The sequence below is a fragment of the Scyliorhinus torazame genome, chromosome 17 (assembly GCF_047496885.1).
Source record: "Scyliorhinus torazame isolate Kashiwa2021f chromosome 17, sScyTor2.1, whole genome shotgun sequence".
Classification (NCBI taxonomy): Eukaryota; Metazoa; Chordata; class Chondrichthyes; order Carcharhiniformes; family Scyliorhinidae; genus Scyliorhinus; species Scyliorhinus torazame.
Window position 1 is genome coordinate 41,792,514 of NC_092723.1, and position 24,321 is coordinate 41,816,834.

General features: G+C 38.8%; 1 protein-coding gene across 5 annotated transcripts in view; it reads right to left on the minus strand.

Moving 5' to 3' along the window:
* The window catches only part of LOC140393835 (mitogen-activated protein kinase 14), a 73,288-nt gene that overhangs the window by 4,389 nt on the left and 44,578 nt on the right, over positions 1–24,321 (minus strand). For 2 of the 5 annotated variants that reach the window (XM_072480346.1, XM_072480350.1), the window contains exons 6-11: positions 24,007–24,081; positions 17,365–17,412; positions 11,678–11,792; positions 9,336–9,407; positions 4,523–4,602; positions 301–379 (exon numbers count right to left, since the gene is read on the minus strand). In XM_072480346.1, the coding sequence (XP_072336447.1) occupies positions 301–379; positions 4,523–4,602; positions 9,336–9,407; positions 11,678–11,792; positions 17,365–17,412; positions 24,007–24,081 (469 nt within the window). Of the gene's footprint in view, positions 1–300; positions 380–3,868; positions 3,949–4,522; positions 4,603–9,335; positions 9,408–11,677; positions 11,793–17,364; positions 17,413–24,006; positions 24,082–24,321 lie in introns of all 5 variants that reach the window. The other 3 variants (XM_072480347.1, XM_072480349.1, XM_072480348.1) reach the window with 3 other exon arrangements.

The following is a 24,321-nucleotide window of genomic DNA, read 5'->3' on the forward strand; positions in this document are numbered from 1 at the left end:
CATCATATCCAAACTGTTGCTTCTTAATAAACTGTTTTTAAAATTACCTATGGTCCCCTTTTTTAGTAATCTGTGACTCCTGGATCAAACTGTACATGATTATATTGTTAGACATGAGGCAATGACTTGCCCAAAATAGCCAACATATTGAACAAAGACCAATACAGCAAGAAAATGTTGACCTGTCCAAAATAGCCAAAATGCTTAATAAGTATAAATGAAGACTTTGTGATGCAGGAATAGAAAGCTAAGTGGATTTATAAAGATAGAAATGAATACACATATTAAAAATGGCATTACCTTGAGGATTAGCTCCAATGAATACATCTTCAAAGCTCTGCTTTGGCATATGCAGTAAGGATTGTATGTAGTTTCTAGCCTGCATAAATAGTTTATATTGATTATTTATCTTCTATTAAGGAGCAGAGATAATGTATCCTCTCAATCCAATCTGTTATCACTTTTCCTAGATATTTTCTTGAGGCATACTGAACACTATAGCTCATATGAAGCATAAACAACAATATAGATCAATTGGGCTGAATTACCAGTTACTGTGTCATACTCTTGACATAACGAGGTTGCATTTATATTTTGGGAAGCTATTTTAGTTCATGATCATCCAACAAAATCTATTTTAAAGATCAGAAGGATCTTGCTACAAGTCTAATCATAATGTTGTTCTTATGTTGAATCAGTGAAATATAAATTTAAAGATCATTTGAAAAGTAATATCACAAGCTAATATCCAAGAAAAATAAAGTTCAAACATTTAAAAGATTTTTGTAAGCTATAAAATTAGACATGCCGCAATGCAGCCTTAAGAAAACAACCACAACACTCCCCTAACTGGACATTGTCATAGAATTTACAGTGCAGAAGGAGGCCATTCGGCCCATCGAGTCTGCACCGGCTCTTTGAAAGAGCACCCTACCCAAGCCCACATCTCCACCCTATCCCCATAACCCAGTAACCCCACCCAACACTAATTTTGAACACTACGGGCAATTTAGCACAGCCAATCCACCTAACCTGCACATCTTTGGACTGTGGGAGGAAACCGGAGCACCCGGAAGAAACCCACGCACACATGGGGAGAACGTGCAGACTTCGCACAGACAGTGAACCAAGCCGGGAATCGAACCTGGGACCCTGGAGCTGTGAAGCAATTGTGCTAACCACCATGTCATGATACAGGTCATGGACCAAAGATTTGAAATACTTTTGTTGTCAAATTTCTGCAAAAGTGGCAATAGTGAGATTTATCTGATGCATATTATTTTCTGGTCAACTTTTTAAAAAATATTTATTTAACCTGACGTTTTCCTCCAACACAATAATAAAAACTCAATTGAGACAAGTAACGTTTTTTACTTTAATTATTCGCAAAACATAATTTTACCATGTCCAATTTGTTGCAAGGCTCTATTTTGATAAGCAATTTGAAGGCATTTGACAATGTGCTCAAAATTCTTACATACCTGTGTTTGACCACAAAAGCCCACTTACTTTGTTCAGAACCAAGTAATTTTGCTGAATAGATACAAACTTCAGTAAATTTTGAATATCAAAATTTCATTGGACACAGAATAAAACTAAACAAAATAATCAACGGCAAAGTGAAACAGAACTAAAATTAAGATTACGAATCTTCGAAAATTACTCTCTTCACTAGCAGATGTCTGCACCAACAAACATCAGATCAAGTCAAGGACAGATAAGGGTATTCTGCAGAATTAAATGCTTATAAACTGAATGAGATAATGAAGTCTTTTAAGGAAGTCATTAACTCATCATTTTGCATCATTGGTAAAACTAATTAACCCACTAATCACTTGGTGTAAAGCACAAGGAAAATTTTCAATTCAAGGTTCAAAAGGAAACAAGACAACACTGAAAAATCATTTGCATTAGCTCACTTAATGGTTCAATGTGTATGACTGCAGACAAGCTAGAAGTTCCAAGGAGAGAAATAAAAGCTGCTGGAAAGCCCAATTTTAAAAATCTTAACCTGGTACTCAGTAAACCTCCTGTGCCTACCTCTTATGCTGATATCTGTATTGCATGCACTTTGGATTGTAAAGAATGACAAATCAGGATTTGAGATTGCAAATCAAGTGGAAAATGCAACAATGTAGTACTTCTTGTTTTAGTGTTTTAGGACACGTTTTGACTGGGTCAGAGAACGTATTATATTGAAGTGATACTACAGGTAATACTTGGTGTCCCAGATGATATAGCACCTTTCATAACCTCAGGATACCCCAACATGCTTTTCAGCCAATTAAATACTTTTAACAGACGCTCAAATCATCATGAGATGTGGAGACAGGCTTGATGGACAAATAAAATGGTAATTCCCTTAATCAGTTCTGTATCTTGAAATAAATTTGATGTAGTACAAAGTCAGTGCACCTTGCTCATCTTTCGACATGAAAGAATTTCTGTTCTATTCCTAAAGGTTTTTAAACAGATGATTGCAGAAAAAAATTAAACCGGAGAAATACTGGTCAAAACTTTTAACAGCATAAGGGAAATTTAAATCAGTTTTTCTTAATTCAAAGGATTGCTAACTGCACGTATATCGGGGTGCTTCATTCACCATGGTGGCACAGTGGTTAGCACTGCTGCATCACAGCACCAGGGACCCAGGTCCGATTTCGACCTCGGGTGACTGTCTGTGTGGAGTTTGCACATTCTTCCCGTGTCTACATGTGTTTTGTCTGTGTGGGTTTCCTTCGGGTGCTCCAGTTTCCTCCCACAGTCCAAAGATGTGCAGGTTAGGTGGATTGGATATGCTAAATTGTCCCTACGTGGGGTTACAAGGATAGGGTGGGAGATTGGGCCTATGTGAATGTGCTCTTTCAGAGGGTCGGCGCACTCAATGGACCGAATGGCCTCCTTCTGCACAGTAGGGATTAAGAGCATAATTGACTTTTAACCTTCTAATGTGCTGGGACAGAAAGAAACCATTCATCATTATGGTTCATCATAGACAATAATTTCATTTTTCACAGTGACATTAATCATGCTTTCCATGAGCTTTTGAACAATGGTAATTGGATTAGTCTTGTGTAGTTAGCAGAGCCTGGCTTTAGTAATCACAAAACCTCCCATCTTCAAAGGAATCAGTAACATTTTAAACATTTTGACACCATAGGTTGCCTGTAAGCACTGTACATTTAAATGGGATTACAGTGATCTATATAATAAACTGCTTCACACTATTTTAGAAATTTACTCCCCTCAATTTCGGGAAACCTTCTCATTGCCCAAGAAAAATGTGAAAGTGACAGCCCATTTTATTAAAGCTAGGTTCTTTGGTTGTAAAAAATAAATAAATTAGCATGTGAAACAATTGAAGTCCACAAAAAAGCCTCCACTCCAAAAGGCTGTAATGTAACACAAATTATCTGAAAAATGAGAGAATAACTACCCGTGTTCCCAAGACTACAGAAATAAATGTAGGAATCTGAAACACCCAAAATGCCTCAAAATTATTGCTTGCCGTTTTCATTTAAAGATGATTCATCCATATAATTGTCCTGACTTAGAAGTAGGTTTTCTATGTGATACATTTCAAAGAAACATTAGTTTATCAGAACACTACACAGATCATAGAAACTCTATATGGATATGTTGACCCAGTTGTTACACTGAAATTTTACTCATTAGTTCAATTTTGTATTTTGCCCATGCAAAAAAAAAAACCAAGGAAACTGAAGACAATTTATCCTAAACAAATGAGCTGGCAGCTAAGGTAACTGGAAAATTGACACCATCAGTTAAGTGGTCCACTGATCCAAATATACAGAAAAACATTGAAGTCTTCCCTACGAGGAGCTCATTGGCAGCCTGTCTGTCTCACCTCGTGGCTGGGCATCCTGTTAATTAAGGATGCAGGAGGGGTTCCTGTCAATCTCATGATCTGCTGAAGCTGGTTAATATCTTAAACGCCCAGGTCAAGGCGTTTATCCAATTTTCAAAGGGTATTCAAATGATTTGAAAAAGTTTTCAACAACTTTCAACAACCATTGTACTGAAATTTGTATGTCGCTGGTTGTCACGTTAGAAAAAGATAGCAAGATTCAATGGAAAAGGAAAGGCACAAACATGCAGAGGAGGGGGAAGGCCATGATCAATGACACAGCATGCTACAGGGTTAGATTGGTTAGTACCAAATTGATGTTACTGTGTTTTAATTTAGCGTACTTAAAATAAGCAAGCTACAAATATTCAATATTTAAATGTTGTCAAACCTCACACTTAAAAACCTTTAAAATCATATAAACTGAGGTACTTGTGTTATTTTAGGCTCATTATGGATTAGGATAAAACATTACCGACATTACTATTTGTGTATTAACCAAAATCACCACAGCAATGATAAGAGCATTTCTAATAGATAACCAAACCGTGCCAATTAATGTTGGTAAATATGTGCTTTAATCTGCAGTGTTGCAAATTACTTACTAGAACGGTCAATAACTATCAGTGGAAAGTACAGGCAATACAAACTCACAGAATCAGATGATATTTTCATCAAAAGTTCTGGCCCTGGTGTTCCGACGAGCTGCATTATTAGCTTCAACTGATCAATATCTAACATTGTAACATAAAGGAAAACATAGGGGAGAGGTTATAACAAAAACGGCCAATGCATTTTAGAGTTGTAACGATAATGGAGTTCAGAGGAATCTTGAGCCATAAGTGAACATAAATGATGAAAGGCTTCAGTTAACTTCTGAAGATCTGAAGATTGTGGCTTCATAAAATGTACTAATGATTGAGACAGTAAGAGAAAATCTATTTTACTCAGCAACACAATTCAACTCGAGCAATACTTATTCTCATGATTTTATGTGACTACTTCACTAAAGAATTTAAAATATAGAAATTTAGTTTCGGCTATTTTAGCCTGACTGCAAATTTCCGGTATTGTTTATCAGCAGTACTGCTACATGTAAAACAAACAATTATTACATTTTTCAGTCTAGTCTCTCCAAAGGCTCTCCTGATTATTTTTCTTTTGAATAAAGTTTACACAATTTAAACACTGAAACCACTTCAGAACAAATGAAGACATGCTGAACTGATGAGTGGAAAACCGAGAAATGTGCAACTTTTAGGCATAGAATTTCATGATTCTTTCAATGCTTTAAATTTGTAAACTTTTGTTTTAGCTTTGCTTATGTAACTTTGTTACATTTGCAAGATACAAAAAATTGTTATATTACCGATACAACTCTAAACCACTGCCAAAATAAAAATACCCTATTCAGACACACATTTTACTTCATTCTTTAGTTTTCTCCATTTCATTCACCTACTATCCAGGGACCCTTCTACTCCATGCATCACAACCAGGACGGCAGTGAAATGTTAAAACCAACCACTAGAAGGGACTAGATAGCAATCATTAACATTTTCCATTTATGATGCCTAATCTAGTGGCTTGGTGGAAATTCATGGCACTTGAAATTCAGAATCTCAAATGAGACTATACAGGATTTAAGGTAAACACACTTCATTTCATCTTTTGATGCTCCAACTGAAATAAATTTCTGAACAATAAAATGTTTAAGCTTTGCACTCCCATACATCCCAGTGCAGTCTATTGATTCCAGAACAATTCATTCAATGACATTTAAGTATTCTCCAAATGTCAATACAATGATCTACAAAAAAATAAATTTCAGAATTCCCGAAAGTACAGTATATTTTCTATGGCTATTTGAAGCCAATCAATTTTTTAAAATTCATGTACTCCAGCAAGAGAGATCGAAAGAGCATTCTGGTGAAACAGCCAATTCAGGAATTCAATCCAAATTTTCACTAAACATAAAAGCAGAGTGAAAGCAAAAGATTTGTCACAGGAAGTTCCACATCAATTTTCAGAAGTTTTACATTTTAAAATCAGCATTTGAAATGCACAGTAATTCTAATCGTATGTCATTGATATTAAAGAAATTCAAACACTTGCAATGCTATTAGTGTCATTTTATGGTTTACGGTTTCTAATATTTATTTTAAAAATCCAAATTTACTTAAGGTGAAAATGGTCAGATTCAGCATCAATTAAGTGTTAGAATAAATGCCATAAATGCTGCTCCTTTCCGGAGACGTTTACTCAAATGTTGGTATACAAGTCCATTGGCACTGATATCACCCAGTATATCACTCAAATGTTTGTTTATTAAGTGAGGAAATTTTGACATGCTTTTTAATCATTAATGGATTCAGAAGCACTCTGGTCTTTTCCTCAACCACTCCCCCTGCAAACTAATTTTCTAGCAGTTTCTGGATTGTTTTCAACAGGCGAAGTACCCAACATGCCACTCTACAACAGTTATCAGCACAGACCAAGAATTGACTTTGGAAACTGCGTCTGAACAGCTGAGTGCTTTGGTGCTGTTACTCACTAAGTTATCAGGAATCTCTGCAAGGTCTTTGGAATCAAATTATTTACACTACTTACCATCTTTATAAATGTATTTAATAACTATAGGTATTGGTCTTTTCAACTGACATACACTCTATAGCATTATGTCAAAAGTCAAATCCTTACATCATAAGGAAGTTTTAAACTTAAATTTGGCTCCTCTGCAATATTCAGTGTGTAAGCTTGGTTAAGACTGCATGCAAAGGTAACCCAGTTAAATTTTCTTGTGACAAGCTTTAAGAGGTCCAACAAGTAATTAAAATGTTTGTCTGAGCAGGATTAGGGTTAGTAAAGACAAAACACAAAGAATGAGAGTAAATACATGAAACTATGGTTCATGCAGATTTCAAGAAACCTCAAGTGCTGGGTTCACTTCCCTACAACCAATTAAGTGACATGCACAGTTGAGGTCACAGCTGTGGTCTTCCTTCTAAGCAAAATAACTGAAGCAGGAGAGAATGTAAGCATTGAAAAAATAAGTTAATTGCAAAACATTCCACAGTAACAAAGCATTAATCCATGCATAGAGTGTTAACAAACCATTGAACAATTTTATGATTGAATTAAATTTTCAAATTATCTTACACAGATCTGGCACAAAAGTTAGCAATCAACAGAAAATGTGCACAGCTCAAAAATGTATTACTCATAAGTTAGGGAATCACTGTAAAAGGCAAGATAAATGTAATTATAGAACAATGCATATATAACAGCAGTGACAATCCATAGGTTATTCAATTCAATAATCCACTAAAACAAAATCACTGTTAAATATATATCCTAGGATGAAAGACTATCTGCTAAAAACAATTCTGCCGATGTATGGGAATGTTCATCACAAAAAGGTATGTACCAGCAGATTGATCAGGACAATAATTTTGTAAATAAATTAAAGTACAAAACATCAAAAATGATATTATATGGGGTTATTTAAAATCATAAAGGGAACATAATATTCATTCCTATACCATGGATAAGTAATCTCTGAAATATTTATGTTGACAGAAGTTGGAACTGAAGTCACTTACATTTTTGGCAAAATGCAGTCATAATGAAAATAATTGATACTGTTTTTGACTTATGTCAATCAGTGTGTAGTTGGCAGGGTCAGAGCCAAGAACAAAGTTTGGAAAGGTAAATAGTTTTGTTTGGAAACAATATCAGAACATAGGTTGCTGAAACGATCACAAAGCAAACTTAGTTGCAATCTCAAAATCTGACCTAGTTGGGTTCTGCACAATTACTGGAAGGAGAAAAACAATTTCCATCTGAAAAACTGGCTGGTTATGAGAGACTGGTAAAGGGAAACATTATGTTAGAAGATAAAAGCCAAAAGAAAGAGCTGGGAATACCATTAAACCAAAAGAAATTATGTGATTTGATGACTGGAAGGATCTTCTAACCAAGGAGAACCAATCCTATTTGTGGGATGAAGCAACTCCGTTTTTAGGCATATTTTAGTAGAATAGCCCTCAGTGTAGTGATATAATAGTAAACTCTGACAAGCAGTGTGCCAGGATGTTAACTGTTTATGCTTAAACATTTGCAAACTTCAAAGTTAGGCATGTAAAAATGGTTAACTAACCAGTTTTCCACATTTTGCTTTGCTCAAAGCTTTTACAAATGTTTGGTCTTAGCTCAAGTTAGTGTATTTCAGGATAAACTGAACTAAAAGGCAAGAATGCAATTAGTAACTTGTCAGACAATTTGTCAAAAGATACAAAAGCACATCCTCAAAAATGACTATTTCATTTTGTTGAAAGTATTGGAATATAGTACTCAGTAATTTAATATAGCATTTTGAACTGGTGCTGCAAAATGTTAGTTTTGAAAACCACCAAGTCTAAAAATGGCAATTATTTACAAATGTAATAATTATTTTGAATTAAGAGTTAACCAGTTCATGTTTGCCAATATGTATAGGATTTTTAACACAAGTTGAAGGCATTACCATATTTTTTTTGAACGAACAGCTTGCTGACTAAAGCTGGAAAAATATTTGTTCACCAAATTCAAGGGAATATATATTTGCCAGATTAGCATTCACATTACCTTTGACAAAACATTCTAGATCCTTTAAACCAGATTGTGATAGGACATGAAGAGAAGTAGGGCTGAAGAAAATTGGGGACATAACCAGAGCGCAATAAGACAGGTCTTAGGGAGCCTTCTGAAGGTGGAGAAAGGTGGTGGCCTAGAATCAGATCTGAAGGTGGGGAAAGGTGGTGGCCAAGAATCAGATAAATGTGGGTGGGGGGAAATGTAGGTTTACAGGAGATTGTAAAGCAAGGAAAGAAGAATGAGAAATCAAGGATGGAGATCTTAGGTCAATTTATTGTGAACTGGTGAGTCAATGTAGGTCGGCAAAAACCAGATTCCTCGGAATGCAGCATTCTCTGTAGAATAGGACGAAGGTGACTGAGCTCTGGATTAAGTGGAGATAAAATAGAAAAGCCAGGCAGATGGTTCTCCATAATGACCACCAAAAAGTATTTTGAACCTTTTGACAAGGTATTACAGTTTTGTAAAAGTATATTTTGAAATGAAAATGCTAATTACTTCAAAGTAATTTTCAGAATTAAGTAGTTATATGCAAATCATTAACAAGAAAGCAGCAAGAAGCTTAGTTCCCAAGGTACCCATTTTGAAAAGGAACATTGCATTGAATAAACTCATGAAAATAGTGAAATCTGGGAAAACCGTGAAAGGATTTTTGATTCAAGTTGATGTGAATCCAACAAGGAGATAGCTTAAGAGAAGTTAATTAACAAATTCAATGAATGTAATGGCGTTTAGATTGAGGTGAAGTTACTATTTTAGTGAACATTTTTTCCCATTTCAAACAAAAAAAAGTGCTGCTAAGACATATTTTTATAAAAGCATTCAAGGATACGGTCTGTGCCTGGAAATAGAGTCTTTCCTGTCAGTAGTTCTGCCATAATGCAGCCAACAGACCAAATATCAACTGAAAATAGAAAAGATAGATATCAATTAGTATTTTAATTTAATCCTGCATGGACTATTTAAGAATGAAAAAAAAATTACAACACCTAAAATTATCATTTACTTGTACAAATAAAAAAGAATTTTTTCAAAACCAGTTGAAGTGTATTATAATTAAATTGGGCAGCACGGTAGCACAAGTGGATAGCACTGTGGCTTCACAGCGCCAGGTCCCACGTTCGATTCCCCGCTGGATTTGTGCGGAGACTGCACGTTCTCCCAGTGTCTGCGTGGGTTTCCTCCGGGTGTTCCGGTTTCCTCCCACAGTCCAAAGACGTGCAGGTTAGGTGGATTGGCCATGATAAATTGCCCTTGGTGACCAAAAAGGTTAGATGGGGTTATTGGGTTACGGTGGAAGTGAGGGCTTAAGTGGGTTGGTGCAGGCTCAATGGGCTGAATGGCCACCTTCCGCATTGTATGTTCTATGTTCTAAATTTTTAGAAAAATTCTATAGTGTGTAAACTATCAATAATAGCAGTGTTGATTTCAATTAAACCAACATTAGAGTTCTCAGAATGCCAATTGCTATACTGCAGTTAATTTTCAAAAGTTGACAGCTTTGAAATCAGTTGCATCTGCTTGCAAATGCTCCCAGTTAATGACTGGTCTTTTCTTAAAAGTTTTAAAATACAGTTCTCCATCTTAATGGGGACATCTGGTTTGCGACTGATGTGCACTAAATACACAAAATTACTGTATCTACTACATTTCCGTCCAAGACATCGCAAATTTCTTTATTCACAAATCAGGTTGAATCAAATTTCATAGAATTTAAACAATAAATCATAACTGAATACGTGGGTAGCAAATCAATAAAGTGGGAACGAAGGAACTTCAACATTCAAAAAGCCACAGAAAAAAGAACATGAAGGATTCATTACCAATTTAAAAATGAAGGCAAATTGTTCCTTTAAAAACCTCTAATATCAGCCTGGGCTCTCCACTAAAATAAAATTTGCAAAACAGACTTTTACAAAAAATGCTCTGAACCTGCCTATACAAAACAGCTGGTTTAAAATGCCTATCTCTTCCATGGTTGCTCTGTGCCTATGTGAAAAGTTTGAACCTCAAATTCATATAGATTTCCAGACTAATCACCATTGAAGAGACATGGGCTAGCAGGTTACAAAACAGAGCAGCTTCTAGAAGACTGAGAATGCAAAATAATGACTTCATTTAAATAAACAGATAGCAACTTGCAGAAATCTGTACAATTGAGTTGAAACAAGTTTCTGAATAAAAGCATCATGTTTAGGATAATTAAAAGGTTCTGCTTAGATAGTATTATTGCAAAGAAATCTGGTAGAAATGAAAACGCAAGATTAAATTATTTCTTGGCTTTCATCATAAAGTCGCATCTTGAACAGGTGCACAATAAATTGTTTCACTAAATTCCAGGTGTACAAATGTAACTACAAATGTAACTTCAAACAATACAAAATAGAACATTACACTTTGGGAATTTAGCAATCCCCTGGCTTTAATTCACTTACACTAAAAATTCAAATTATGAAAGCAATGCTGTAACCCAAGTGTGCTAGCTCTAATTTCTCAAGTTAATGACATGATTCTGGCAACTAGAAAACTTGAAGCTCACTTTTTTTGCTTTGGCACAGGACATCAAAGGAAAACACTTGGATGCAATGGAGATTTGTAATTTTTTTTATCTACATAAAATCAAACCAGAGCACAGAAGATGGAAAAACCACTTTACCAAGAACATGAGCAGTCAGCATAATCCATCAATAAAAAGGGTGCGGAGAACAAATCAAAATATTTTGTGTGTATAAAATGTGTCCAACATCTTGCAAAGCAAGACTCCCAAGGTCCACCTTCATTAGGTTTGCAGTGCTACAACTTGGTCAGTTGTATTTTAAAAAACTCAAAAACTATTACAGCAGGTACCTGTGCAAACACGCACTGGTCGGGACGAAAATAGAAAACATTTACAAAAACAAAAATGACTAACCCAAGCCTCGGGGTTGCCTAACTGCTTATCCCAATGCAGTAGTCAAAGGAATGTTAGTTGGCAGAGGGAAAACAAAATACAGTGGTTTCCCATAATGTAGAAGTAGGAGACTATGTGCAACAACTTAAAATATGTACAACTGAAAAATTTAAACATCTTTCCCCATGCCAGGATCAAAAATGTCAGCTAATATAAACATTTATTGCTAAGATTTAAAAAAAAGTAGAAACTGAATTGTCTATCACATTGTCGATGCACCTCACCTGTTTGATTGTAATGCATCCAATTTAGCATGATCTCTGGAGCTCTGTACCATCTAGTGGCTACATATCCAGTCATCTCATCATCAGTATGACGAGCCAACCCAAAGTCCAAGATCTAAGCATAAAACAATTGTAGAAAGAACATGGAATTTTAAAATAATTGAAAATTAAAAGTCAAAATTATACCTAGTTTATAGGATCCTGAGAGGTAAGGAGGAAAGAAATCTATGATAAATAGGATGATCTGGAAATCCAATCACTTTATTGGCAGAATATTACATTTAGCCCAGTTTTCCATTAGATTCAGGCAGCAAAATAACAAGAACACTGGGACACTATGAGAAGATAGTGGCATATTTGTAATGTCGTTGGACTAAGAAGCCGGGTTAAGCTCTGGGGACCGGGGTTCAAATCCCACCACGGAATTTAAATTCAGTTATTAAAAATCTGGAATACAAGTCTAGCCTAATAATGTGAACTGTAGACATCACCATCTGGCTCACTACTGTCCTTTAGGGAAGGAAATCTGCCAACCGTACCTGATCATGTGACTCCAGACCCACAGCACTGTGGTTTACTCTTAACAGTCCTCTGAAATGGTAATCAAGGATAGGCAACAAATGCTAGTCATCAATGTCCATCCCACAAAAGAATACGAAAAACTGATGACTCAATTCTTTGGCGGGATTTCCCACCCTCTCCATGGCTGTTATGCAGCAGTGGAGGACGGCTCACCAGCGGCCGATGGCAGGATCTTCTGGTCCTGCCGCTGTCAATGGGGTTTGCTGATGAACGCCCCCTTGTCGCTGCGAAACCCGCGGTGGAACTGTGCCGTTGGCGGGACCATAAGCTCCTGTCAGCGTGAATAGCCAAAAAATCCCATCCCTAGTCTCAAATGGGTAAATAAAGTTCAATCTAAGGAGGGAGCACAATGGTCAAAGTATAGTGTGTTTGCTGCACTATTCAAGTATGCCTGCTGAGTTCATTAGAGAGCAACTAAAGATTTTTGGTCGTAAAATACTATTCAAGAATTATTCCCACTGGTTACAACACATTTGAAGCTCCTGTAAAGTGTACATTGCAAAGTAGTGTACAATTATTTCATTTTCCATTTTCAATACATATATTCCACTTTAAGAACAAAAGGATTGTCCTAACATCTAATTGTTAGAGAGGTGTCAGGTGCAAATTCTCATCCAAATTACCAAGCAGGGTCACATAATTGGAGTACTGACGGGAGGCAGGTGGATGGGCGAGCGCAAGAAAGAGAGAACAGTTGATTATTCTACATGTTAACCAGCATGGAAAACAGACCGCAAAGCTTTCTGCCAACTGCTGCGGAGAACTGCTACTTGATGCACTCTATCTAATGCCACAAGGGTGGCAATACCCTCAGGCCCTTACTAAATACAGGGCTATGACAAACAATGCGTATGAGACAAGAGTTGCCAAGGCGCATGGCTATTGTTTAGAGATTCACATCTCCCATCAGGTGCTTTAACTGGAAGGTTGGCATTGTTCACCCAAGGAAAAAGATTAGAAAAGTTATGTAAGGGCAGCACAGTGGGTTAGCACTGCGGCCTCATGGCGCCGAGGTCCCAGGTTCGATCCCGGCTCTGGGTCACTGTCCGTGTGGAGTTTGCACATTCTCCCCATGTTTGCATGGGTTTCGCCCCCACAACCCAAAAGATGTGCAGGGTAGGTGGATTGGCCATGCTAAATTGCCCCTTAATTGGAAAAAAATGAATTGGGTATTCTAAATTTATTTAAAAAAAAGAAAAGTTCTAAGCGGTGACAAGTATCTGTTTTCACAACTGAGGGAGTGGGGGGTGGGAGAAGAGAGAAGAAAGTTACATGGCACAAACATGCAAAGTAAGCGGTAGAGTTGGGGGGTGGGGGAGAAAGAGAAGAGAAGGAGAAGTAGGCCACTCGGCTCTTCAAGTCTGTTCTGCCATTTAATGAGATCGGGGTTGATCTGATTGTGGCCTCAACTTCACTTTCCTGCCTACGCCCAATCACCTTTCACCCGCTTGCTTATCAAGAATCTATCTACCTCTGTGGATCCATGCCATACTTCGCACCATAAACCTTTCTGCATTCTCTCTTTTCCATATGAAACTAGATAGACCAGAATATTTCAAGTGTTAAATGTGCTTTCATCAATAATATTAAAGATCTGTTGCTATTTTGTTAAAAAAAAACAATGAATGAACGCTCGTTTCATCTCCACAGGTTTTCTCTCTCAGACACCTAACATCCCGTAAGAAAGACATTACATATACGCAAGTTAATTAGAGAAGACATTCCCTCATGTCTTTAAACATTAAATAGAGCCTGTTTCAAGCCATACTATTTAATATAGAAGTGATGTGTTATAAAGCTAAAAAATCTACAACAGCCAAAAATATGCTCACACCATCAGAACGCGAAAACTGATTAATGCAACTTCATGTCTTGTCAGAAATGACTGCTTTGATCTGAACTGTCAAGAAATCCTGGAATATACCTTTACAACTGATCCGGGACATTCAGTTATTTATCACCTGTCAGTTTCCGTGTGCCACAGGGAAAGAGTTGAACAGAAATGAACACCATTGCTATATTCAAAGATTGAATGATATTTTCATTTTTACGATAATTTAATATATTGCGCACGTCAATCTCGGAATCACTTTTGTTTTCCTTCTTTGTAATTATAACTCATGTAAATTTGCTATTAGTTTTAGTCTGCTTAATATGGTCAGTTCTTCATTCCGCATCAGTGAAAAGCAGGTGATGGACAGGCCACAACCTCTAACTCGATTAATTATTAGTCAATTGTCCACTGCTGTCTTCAGATTATGCTTAAATTTTCAAGATCGTATCTTTGGATATAAACTTAAGATGTAACCTTATTGCACTGGGAGAGCAAAACATTGTAATGATGTGCTAACTGCATTACACTGTGTTGTGAAACAAAGGACTGGGCGTGTACAAGGCAAATGCCATGCAGTTGGACCAAAGGAAGTTGTGAAGAAGGATGGCATTGCCAGCCATGTCAAGCAGAGGGGGAGGTAATACCTCCCTGGAAGACTTCATTGCCTTGGATAGAATGAAGTCTTCTTAAAAAAGCAAAATACTGTACATGCTGAGAATCTGAAATTTTAAAATGCGGCAAATATGAGAGAGGGCTGGCAGTATCTGTGGAGTGAGAAACTGTTAACTTTTCCGGTTGATGGCCTTTCATCCTCTGATGATCATCAGCTTGAAACATCTTTGCACAAGATACCGACCAAGCCTCATAAAAGTCCAGTTTTGCCACTCACGTGGTAAGTGGCATATAGCTTTAGAGAATGTTCAGAAGGGCCTTTCAGGTTGAAAATTAATATAAATGTTCTCAGCTACAATGATGGGCTGAGAAGCGTAGATCTTTTACTCTGGAGAAGTACTGATTTTAAATCGATGATTCAGAATTTTTATATAATAAATTACACAGCTTTTTGAGTTAGGGGAGAGGGGCTAGAGTATAAATATTGCAAGCATAGAACTAGGTCAGATGGTTGGAGGTGTTTTCTTTCAGTAGCTGACAAGTTTTTGGTTCATCTGTTGAATACAGATTTGTTGCAAAAATTGGAGAGCTGGAGGGTTTATTGAATGTGACTGACATAGCTAAATAAAGAAGAAAAATGGGTATTATAGGGGATTCTCTGCATATCACTAGGTATTTTGAAATGTTTAATTACTTATCAGGAGCTGGAGAAGAATCCCCCAGAGTATTAATTCTAAACCAATCCAAGGGTTTTTCTGGGAGTTTCTTTTGCCTCTCGAATTAGATCTTTTGGGGAAATGGAGGGGTGTGTCTTGCATAACTTACACCATCAGTTAGAAAAGTCTCATTGAAATAACTGAATTGTTTCTGTCCTTTACTTTATACAAAAATATGCAAATTGCAACATTTTATAAAGAAACATTGTTTGTGAAATTATAACATAGCAAGCTATTAGCACCAAGTGGCTCTGTTTAATTACAGAGGTCTCCATATTGTGATCTAACTTTGGGGTAAGAAACTATTTTTAAAAGTTGATTTGAGGATTGCACTATTATGTGCACTGCAGCATCTTCATGAAGCAAACTAGCCCATAAATACCTCTTCGGTTATGAATCCCACTTCAAAGCACCAATCAAATTAATAAACTTTATATGGTCGGTTTTGCATTCCCTGTCAGTGACAAGCAGGTGATGGACAGGCCACAACCTCTAACTCGATTAATTATGTCAATTGTCCACTGCTGTCTTAATATTATGCTTAAATTTTCAAGATCGGGTCTTTGGATATAAACTTAAGGTGTAACCTTGTTGCACTGGGAGAGCAAAACATTGTAATGATTTGGAGGAAAATGTAACTGGTCTGATTAGTAAGTTTGCAGACGACACAAAGGTTGGTGGAATTGCGGATAGCGATGAGGACTGTCTGAGGATACAGCAGGATTTAGATTGTCTGGAGACTTGGGCAGAGAGATGGCAGATGGAGTTTAACCTGGACAAATGTGAGGTAATGCATTTTGGAAGGGCTAATGCAGGTAGGGAATATACAGTGAATGGTAGAACCCTCAAGAGTATTGAAAGTCAAAGAGATCTAGGAGTACAGGTCCACAGATCACTGAAAGGGGCTACACAGGTGGAGAAGGTAGTCAAGAAGGCATACGGCATGCTTGCCTTCATTGGCCGGGGCATTGAGTATAAGAATTGGCAAGTCATGTTGCAGCTGTATAGAACCTTAGTTAGGCCACACTTGGAGTATAGTGTTCAATTCTGGTCGCCACACTACCAGAAGGATGTGGAGGCTTTAGAGAGGGTGCAGAAGAGATTTACCAGAATGTTGCCTGGTATGGAGGGCATAAGCTATGAGGAGCGATTGAATAAACTCGGTTTGTTCTCACTGGAACGAAGGAGGTTGAGGGGCGACCTGATAGAGGTATACAAAATTATGAGGGGCATAGACAGAGTGGATAGTCAGAGGCTTTTCCCCAGGGTAGAGGGGTCAATTACTAGGGGGCATAGGTTTAAGGTGAGAGGGGCAAAGTTTAGAGTAGATGTACGAGGCAAGTTTTTTTACGCAGAGGGTAGTGGGTGCCTGGAACTCACTACCGGAGGAGGTAGTGGAGGCAGGGACGATAGGGACATTTAAGGGGCATCTTGACAAATATATGAATAGGATGGGAATAGAAGGATACGGACCCAGGAAGTGTAGAAGATTGTAGTTTAGTCGGGCAGTATGGTCGGCACGGGCTTGGAGGGCCGAAGGGCCTGTTCCTGTGCTGTACATTTCTTTGTTCTTTGTTCTTTGTATATGTGCTAACTGCGTTGTGAAACAAAGGACTGGGCATGTACAAAGCAAATGCCATGCAATTGGACCAAAGGAAGTTGTGATTAATTTCAACAATCAAACTAAAGCTCAAGTTTCTAAGATGTTAGCATCTCAAGTTACCCATTTAAGAAGATAGCTATTCTTACTAAAATATGGCAGATGATAACCCTGAAATAAGGATCATTTAGACCCAAAACGTCAACTGTGTGGTGAGAAACAGACCTGCTGAGTTTGTCCTGCATTTCCTGTTTTTATATTAGCAGTTTTTGCATTCTGGTCAAGGGATCCTGCAAGCAAATTGGCCAATAATTTAACTGTTAAAGATATTCTGTCTCCTTACCTTTAGCTCACAATCTTCATTCACTGCTAGATTGCTGGGTTTCAAATCCTGCAACAAGGAATAATTGTTTTCAAATGACTTTGATAGGCTTTTTAAAAAAATATAACTGACTCAAATATATTCTGAACCATTCCATTAAGCACAAGCTAAACGCCAACGGTGAAGAAAGAGCCTGCATAAATGTGGTTCAAGACAACATTCTGCTATTTTGGACCATATTGACAGCTTGACACTAATAATGGTCGTCTTCAAGCTGATTGGCCCAAGTAACCAATAAAGCTTACTTTATTTCACACCTAGTCTTCAAGTAGCAATTGCACATACACTATGATACAATAATTAGTCAAAAAAATTGCAAGTTAATTTAATAATTTTTATTGTCACAAGTAGGCTTACATTAACACTGCAATGAGGTTACTGTGAAAAGCTCCTAGTCGCCACATACCAGCGCCTGTTCGGGTACATGGAGGGAGATTTCGGAACATCCAAATTACCTAACAGCACATCTTTCGGGACTTGTGGGAGGAACCGGAAGAAACCCACGCAGACACAGGGAGAACGTGCAGACACTGCACAGACAGTGACCCAAGCTTTCCAGTAAGTTTCATATTTAAACAATTTTCCAGCTGGCACTACTCCTTGACCAAAGGGAATCAAGCTTTCAGACACCAGCCGACCCTCTTATGGACTGACCTTATTAACACTACATCCCTGTATGCTCTACCTGATGCCGGTGTTATCTAGTTACATGGTGTACCTTGTGTTGCCTCATTATGTATTTTCTTTTATTTCCTTTTCTTTTCATATAATTAATGATCTGCTGAGCTGCTTGTAGAAAAATACTTTTCACTGCACCTTGGTACACGTGACAATAAACAAATCCATCCAATCCACCCATCCATCCAATAAATATCCAACGTCCTCCCCTCACCTACAGTAACTGCCAAGAGAACGCTGTCAATTGAGGGGGCAAAAGGGAAGGAAGTGACCTCCTTGCGTACAAGGTTTCGCACCTGGAAGTACTGAAACTCGTTAATTCTCAGAAGCTTGTATTCACCAGCCAACTTCCCATCTACAAACAAGTCATCAAACCACTCTAATCCCTCCCCCCTCCAAGCCCCAACGTATGAATCCTAAACCGCTGGCACAAAACAATGGTTTTCACAAATTGGGGCAAACACCCAGTTTAGAATGTCACCAAACTGTCCCCATGTTCTCAAGGCCCCCATACTCTTAAGGTAGCCACCACCACCCTGCTGCCAGTCCATTTTAGCCGGCAAAACAGAAGGGGAGCCATGACTAATGCTCTCAAACTGCTGCCCTTAGTCGTTCCTCTCCATCGGTCCCCAAAAGACTCCATTCCTTTTCAATATTCGCTGCCCAATAGTAGTACAACAGGTTGGGCACGACTAGGCCCCCTGACTACCAATCCCTTTGTTAAAAAAAACACGGATCCAAGGGGTCCTTCCCGCCCAAATAAAAGACAAAATCATCTTATTGACTCTCATGAAGAAAGATTTTGGAAGGAAAACTGGGAGGCACGGAAAGAAAACTAGAATTTCTGGAAGGATATTAACTTTGACCGACTGAACCCACCCCGCCACTGTCAGCAGGAGGTTATCCCACCTCTTTAGGTCACCCTTCACCACTTTAACCAGGTCCCCGAAATTTAACTTCTGTAGCGAGGCCCAGGTAATGAAAACTAATGGATGACCTCATGCTATGACCAGAGGCTCAATTGCCAAGCAAACAATAGTGTGGTCAGTGGATACCCTTGTCTCACTCCTCTCCTCAGTTGGAAGCATTTTGAACACAAAACATTTGTACGGACGTTCACAGTGGGGGCCCTATATAGGAGCTGGATCCAAGATATAAATCTAGGCTCTAGGCTAAACCTCCACAAAATCTCAAATAAATACAAAACTCAACCCTGTCAAAAGCCTTTTCCACATCTAGTGAGATAATCATCTCCGACTTCGGGGCTGGAACGGGGAACAAAACAACATTAAACAAGTTCCAAACATTGGCCAACAATTGTCTTCCCTTAACAAACCCCGTCTGCTTGATCCCTGGGAGGCAGGGTTCCAAGCGCCGAGCCAAGACCTTCGCCCAAGAACTACACATCTACGTTAATAATGAAATAGGATGGTACGACCTCCACTCTTTGAGCCACAATCCTGATCTCTCGTCATCTCCTGTGGTCTCCTACCAACCACATGCCCCCCCATATACTGAAACGCCACCTCTGCAAACTTAGAAATATTAATTAGATGGCAAATAACGGAGGCCCCAGCACTGGTTTTTGCAGCACTCAGAGACTGTCAACTTGAAAATATCTTGTTTATCCCTTTTCTTTGCTTGATGTTAAAACATAATTTACCCTGGGCAGCACTGTGGTGTAGTGGGTAGCATGGCAGCCTCATGGCGCTGAGGTCCCATGTTCGATCCCGGCTCTCGGTCACTATCCGTGTGGAGCTTACACATTCTCCCCGTGTTTGCGTGGGTTTCTCCCCCACAACCCAAAGATGTGCAGGGTAGGTGGATTGGCCACGTTAAATTGCCCCTTAATTGGAAAAATGTATTGGGTACTCTAAATTTATTTTTAAAAAGCATTATTTCCCTTTTGTAAAACAATGTTGACTTTGCCTCTCATAGCATTTTCTAGGCACATTCAGACTTCCTTAATAGGAGATTTTAGTACTTTCCCAATGACTGATATCAGGCTAACTGGCCTGTAATTCCTCATTTTCTCTTATCCTTTCTTTAATAGCGGTGTTACATTTACTGCCTTCAAATGCACTGGAGAATTTTCCAGAATCTCGAGATCAGTGCAGCCACTGATCCTGCAGCTACCCCTTTTATAATCCTAGGATGGAGGCCATTAGGTCCTGGAGATTTGTCAAAATTTACTCCTCACATTTCTCTCTACTGATATTAATTATCTTATACTCCCTCGGTTCAACGTCTCGACCATGTTATTATCCCCCATAATAATTTCTCCTGTTTCTGCTTTTAAGGGACTAATGTTTACGTTAGAACAAAGAACAAAGAACAAAGAAAAGTGCAGCACAGGAACAGGCCTACGGCCCTCCAAGCCTTCCAAAATGCATTACCTCACATTTGTCCGGATTAAACTCTATGCTGCCCAACTAAACTACAATCTTCTACTCTTCCTGTGTCCGTATCCCTCTATTCATGTATTTGTCAAGATGCCCCCTTAAATGGCACTATCTTCCCAGCTTCCACCACCTCCTCCGGCAGCGAGTTCCAGGCACCCACTACCCTCTATGTAAAAAACTTGCCTCATACATCTACTCTAACCTTTGCCGCTCGCACCTTAAACCTATGCCCCCTAGTAATTGACCCCTCTACCCTGAGGAAAAGCCTCTGACTATCCACTCTGTCTATGCCCCTCATAATCCTGTAGTCTATATCAGGTCGCCCCTCAACCTCCTGCGTTCCAATGAGAACAAACCAAGTTTATTCAACCGCTCCTCATAGCTAATGCCTTCCATACCAGGCAACAGCCTGGTAAATCTCTTCTGCACCCTCTCTAAAGCCTCCATCATCCTTCTGATAGTGTGGCGACCAGAATTGAACACTATATTCCAAGTGTGGCCTAACTAAGGTTCTATACAACTGCAACATGACTTGCCAATTCTTGTACTCAATACCCCGACCAATGAAGGCAAGCATGCCGTATGCCTTCTTGACTACCTTCTCCACCTGTGTTGCCCCTTTCAGTGACCTGTGGACCTGTATACCTAGATCTCTCTGACTTTCAATACTCTTGAGGGTTCTACCATTCACTGTATATTCCCTACCTGCATTAGACCTTCCAAAATGCATTACCTCACATTTGTCCGGATTAAACTCCATCTGCCATCTCTCCGCCCAAGTCTCCAAACAATCAAATCCTGCTGTATCCTCTGACAGTCCTCATTGCTATCCGCAATTACACCAACCTTTGGGTCGTCTGCAAACTTACTAATCAGACCAGTTACATTTTCCTCCAAATCATTTATATATACTACAAACAGCAAAGGTCCCAGCACTGATCCCTGCAGAACACCACTAGTCACAGCCCTCCAATTAGAAAAGCACCCTTCCATTGCTACTCTCTGCCTTCTATGACCTAGCCAGTTCTGTATCCACCTTGCCAGCTCACCCCTGATCCTGTGTGACATCACCTTTTATACTAGTCGACCATGAGGGACCTTGTCAAAGGCCTTACTGAAGTTCATATAGACAACATCCACTTTCCTACCTGCATCAATCATCTTTGTGACCTCTTCGAAAAACTCTATATCAAGTTTGTGAGACACGACCTCCCCTTCACAAAACCATGCTGCCTCTCACTAATACGTCCATTTGCTTCCAAATGGGAGTAGATCCTGTCTCGAAGAATTCTCTCCAGTAATTTCCCTACCACTGATGTAAGGCTCACCGGCCTGTAGTTCCCTGGATTATCCTTGCTACCCTTCTTAAACAAAGGAACAACATTGGCTATTCTCCAGTCCTCCGGGACATCACCTGAAGACAGTGAGGATCCAAAGATTTCTGTCAAGGCCTCAGTAATTTCCTCTCTAGCCTCCTTCAGTATTCTGGGGTAGATCCCAACAGGCCCTGGTGACTTATCTACCTTAATATTTTTCAAGACGCCCAACACCTCATCTTTTTGGATCTCAATGTGACCCAGACACCCTTCTCCAGACTCAACATCCACCAATTCCTTCTCTTTGGTGAATACTGATGCAAAGTATTCATTTAGTACCTCGCCCATTTCCTCTGGCTCCACACATAGATTCCCTTGCCTATCCTTCAGTGGGCCAACCCTTTCCCTGGCTACCCTCTTGCTTTTTATATACGTGTAAAAAGCCTTGGGATTTTCCTTAACCCTATTTGCCAATTACTTTTCGTGACCCCTTCTAGCCCTCCTGACTCCTAGCTTAAGTTCCTTCCTACTTTCCTTATATTCCACACTGGCTTTGTCTGTTCCCAGCCTTCTATCCCTGACAAATGTCTCCTTTTTCTTTTTGACGAGGCCTACAATATCTCTCGTTATCCAAGAGAGCTACTCTCTTTTTGTATATACAGGTCAAGTATCCTTTATCCGAACGGTTGGTGCTGATTCCATTTTGGATTGCAGATTCCGGATACCACATATAAACTTACATTACAACAGCTTAAGCCTAATCTTGCTATAATTTAAAGTAAAATGACTAGAAAAGATACGCTACTGATTAAATACAGGGTACCTTAAAAATGTTTATTTTCGATGTGTTCACCACAAAAAAAATCGCAAGGCAAACAATGCAGCCAAATAAAGGTCAATGGGGTTCAACGGGAGAGATTTTTGGATGGGTTTGGTTTTTGGATTTGCAGATAAAGGATAATTGACCTGTACTTGAAAAGGTCATGTAGTTTGCATATTCTTGGCTGGTTTACTCATTCTCCCCACTAATTACCAACTTTATCGTGGTCCTTTGCAAATTTCGAAAACACACCCAACCCTCAGGCTTACCGCTATTGTTTGCAACGTTATACAGTTCTTTTAATGTAACTAACCTGTCTCATTGCAGAATACAAGATTTAAAATAGCTTTATACCTAGTTTGTGCCACAATATGTTGTTCCAGGAAACTACTGAAAGCATTCAACAAACTTGTCTACCAGACCACATTTAATAATTTGATTGGTTCAGCCTACTCCTCTCAACTATTACACTGCTTTTGTTAAATGTCCCATTGCTTGCTTAATGTCCTGGCCTGTTAAGAGGCTGAAAACTACTCCCCACTAGCATTTTGTGACCCTTATTATTCCTCATTTCCACCCATACTGATTTACTTCCTGATCTTTGAGCCAGGATCTGTTCTCACTACTGTGCTTAGGTCATCTTTCTCTATCAGAGCTAATCGTCCTTTTCCATTCTGTCCGTTTCTCTGAATTGTATACCTTAGACTATTTACTAACCTTGGTCATCTTGCAAACATATCTTTGCGATGACAATTAGATCTAAACTATTCATCTCTAATTTTTGGCACAAGTGCTTATTCAGATGCTTCATGCATTCAGGTGGGCTTTTTATTTATTTATAAATTTAGAGTACCAAATTCATGCAGGTACTGGGTTATGGGGATGGGGTAGATACACGGGTTTGAGTAGGGTGCTCTTTGTAAGGGCCGGTGCAGACTTGATGGACCGAATAGCCTCCTTCTGCACTGTAGATTCTATGGTTTTTCCAATTAAGAGGCAATTTAGCGTGGCCAATCCACCTATCCTGAACATCTTTGGATTGTGGGGGCGAAACCCACGCAAACACGGGGAGAATGTGCAAACTCCACACGAACAGTGACCCAGAGAAGGGATCGAACCTGGGACCTCAACGCCATGAGGCAACAGTGCTACCTACTGTGCCACCGTGCTGCCCACAGGTAGGCTTTTAAAAAAAACTATTTGCAGTGATCTCATTTGCCGATACATTAGTAATCTCCACCCCTTCCTATTCCACTTTGTCTTTGCCTAAATTGCCACATTATTTTATTGTCTCAACTTCTCTTTAAAATTCTAAATCTCATTTCACCGGAACCCTTCCTCCAACAGACTCAATTTAAAGCCCGATCCACAATTTGGTCAACCTTACCATCAACTCCACTTTTAAAATCCTGGTAACACCGATTGATGCTGATCTTCCATCCTTCTTAGCTTTTACACTGCTCTGGTAATGAATGTGCACTTCACAGTCAAACAGAAATCATACATAGATGCAGATTTTTGGAAGCTTAAAATTAAGGTTTTCAACATATGCCAATCCAAAATTAAATGTTGGGGATCCTGAATGTTCCACTAAGAGGAGGCAGGCATTAATTGTAACATTGCTTTTGAAAGCTTTGTAAACTAGATCTATAGGCAGGCAATGAACGCAGGTTTTGTCAGTGGTTCCATATTTTACTTAATT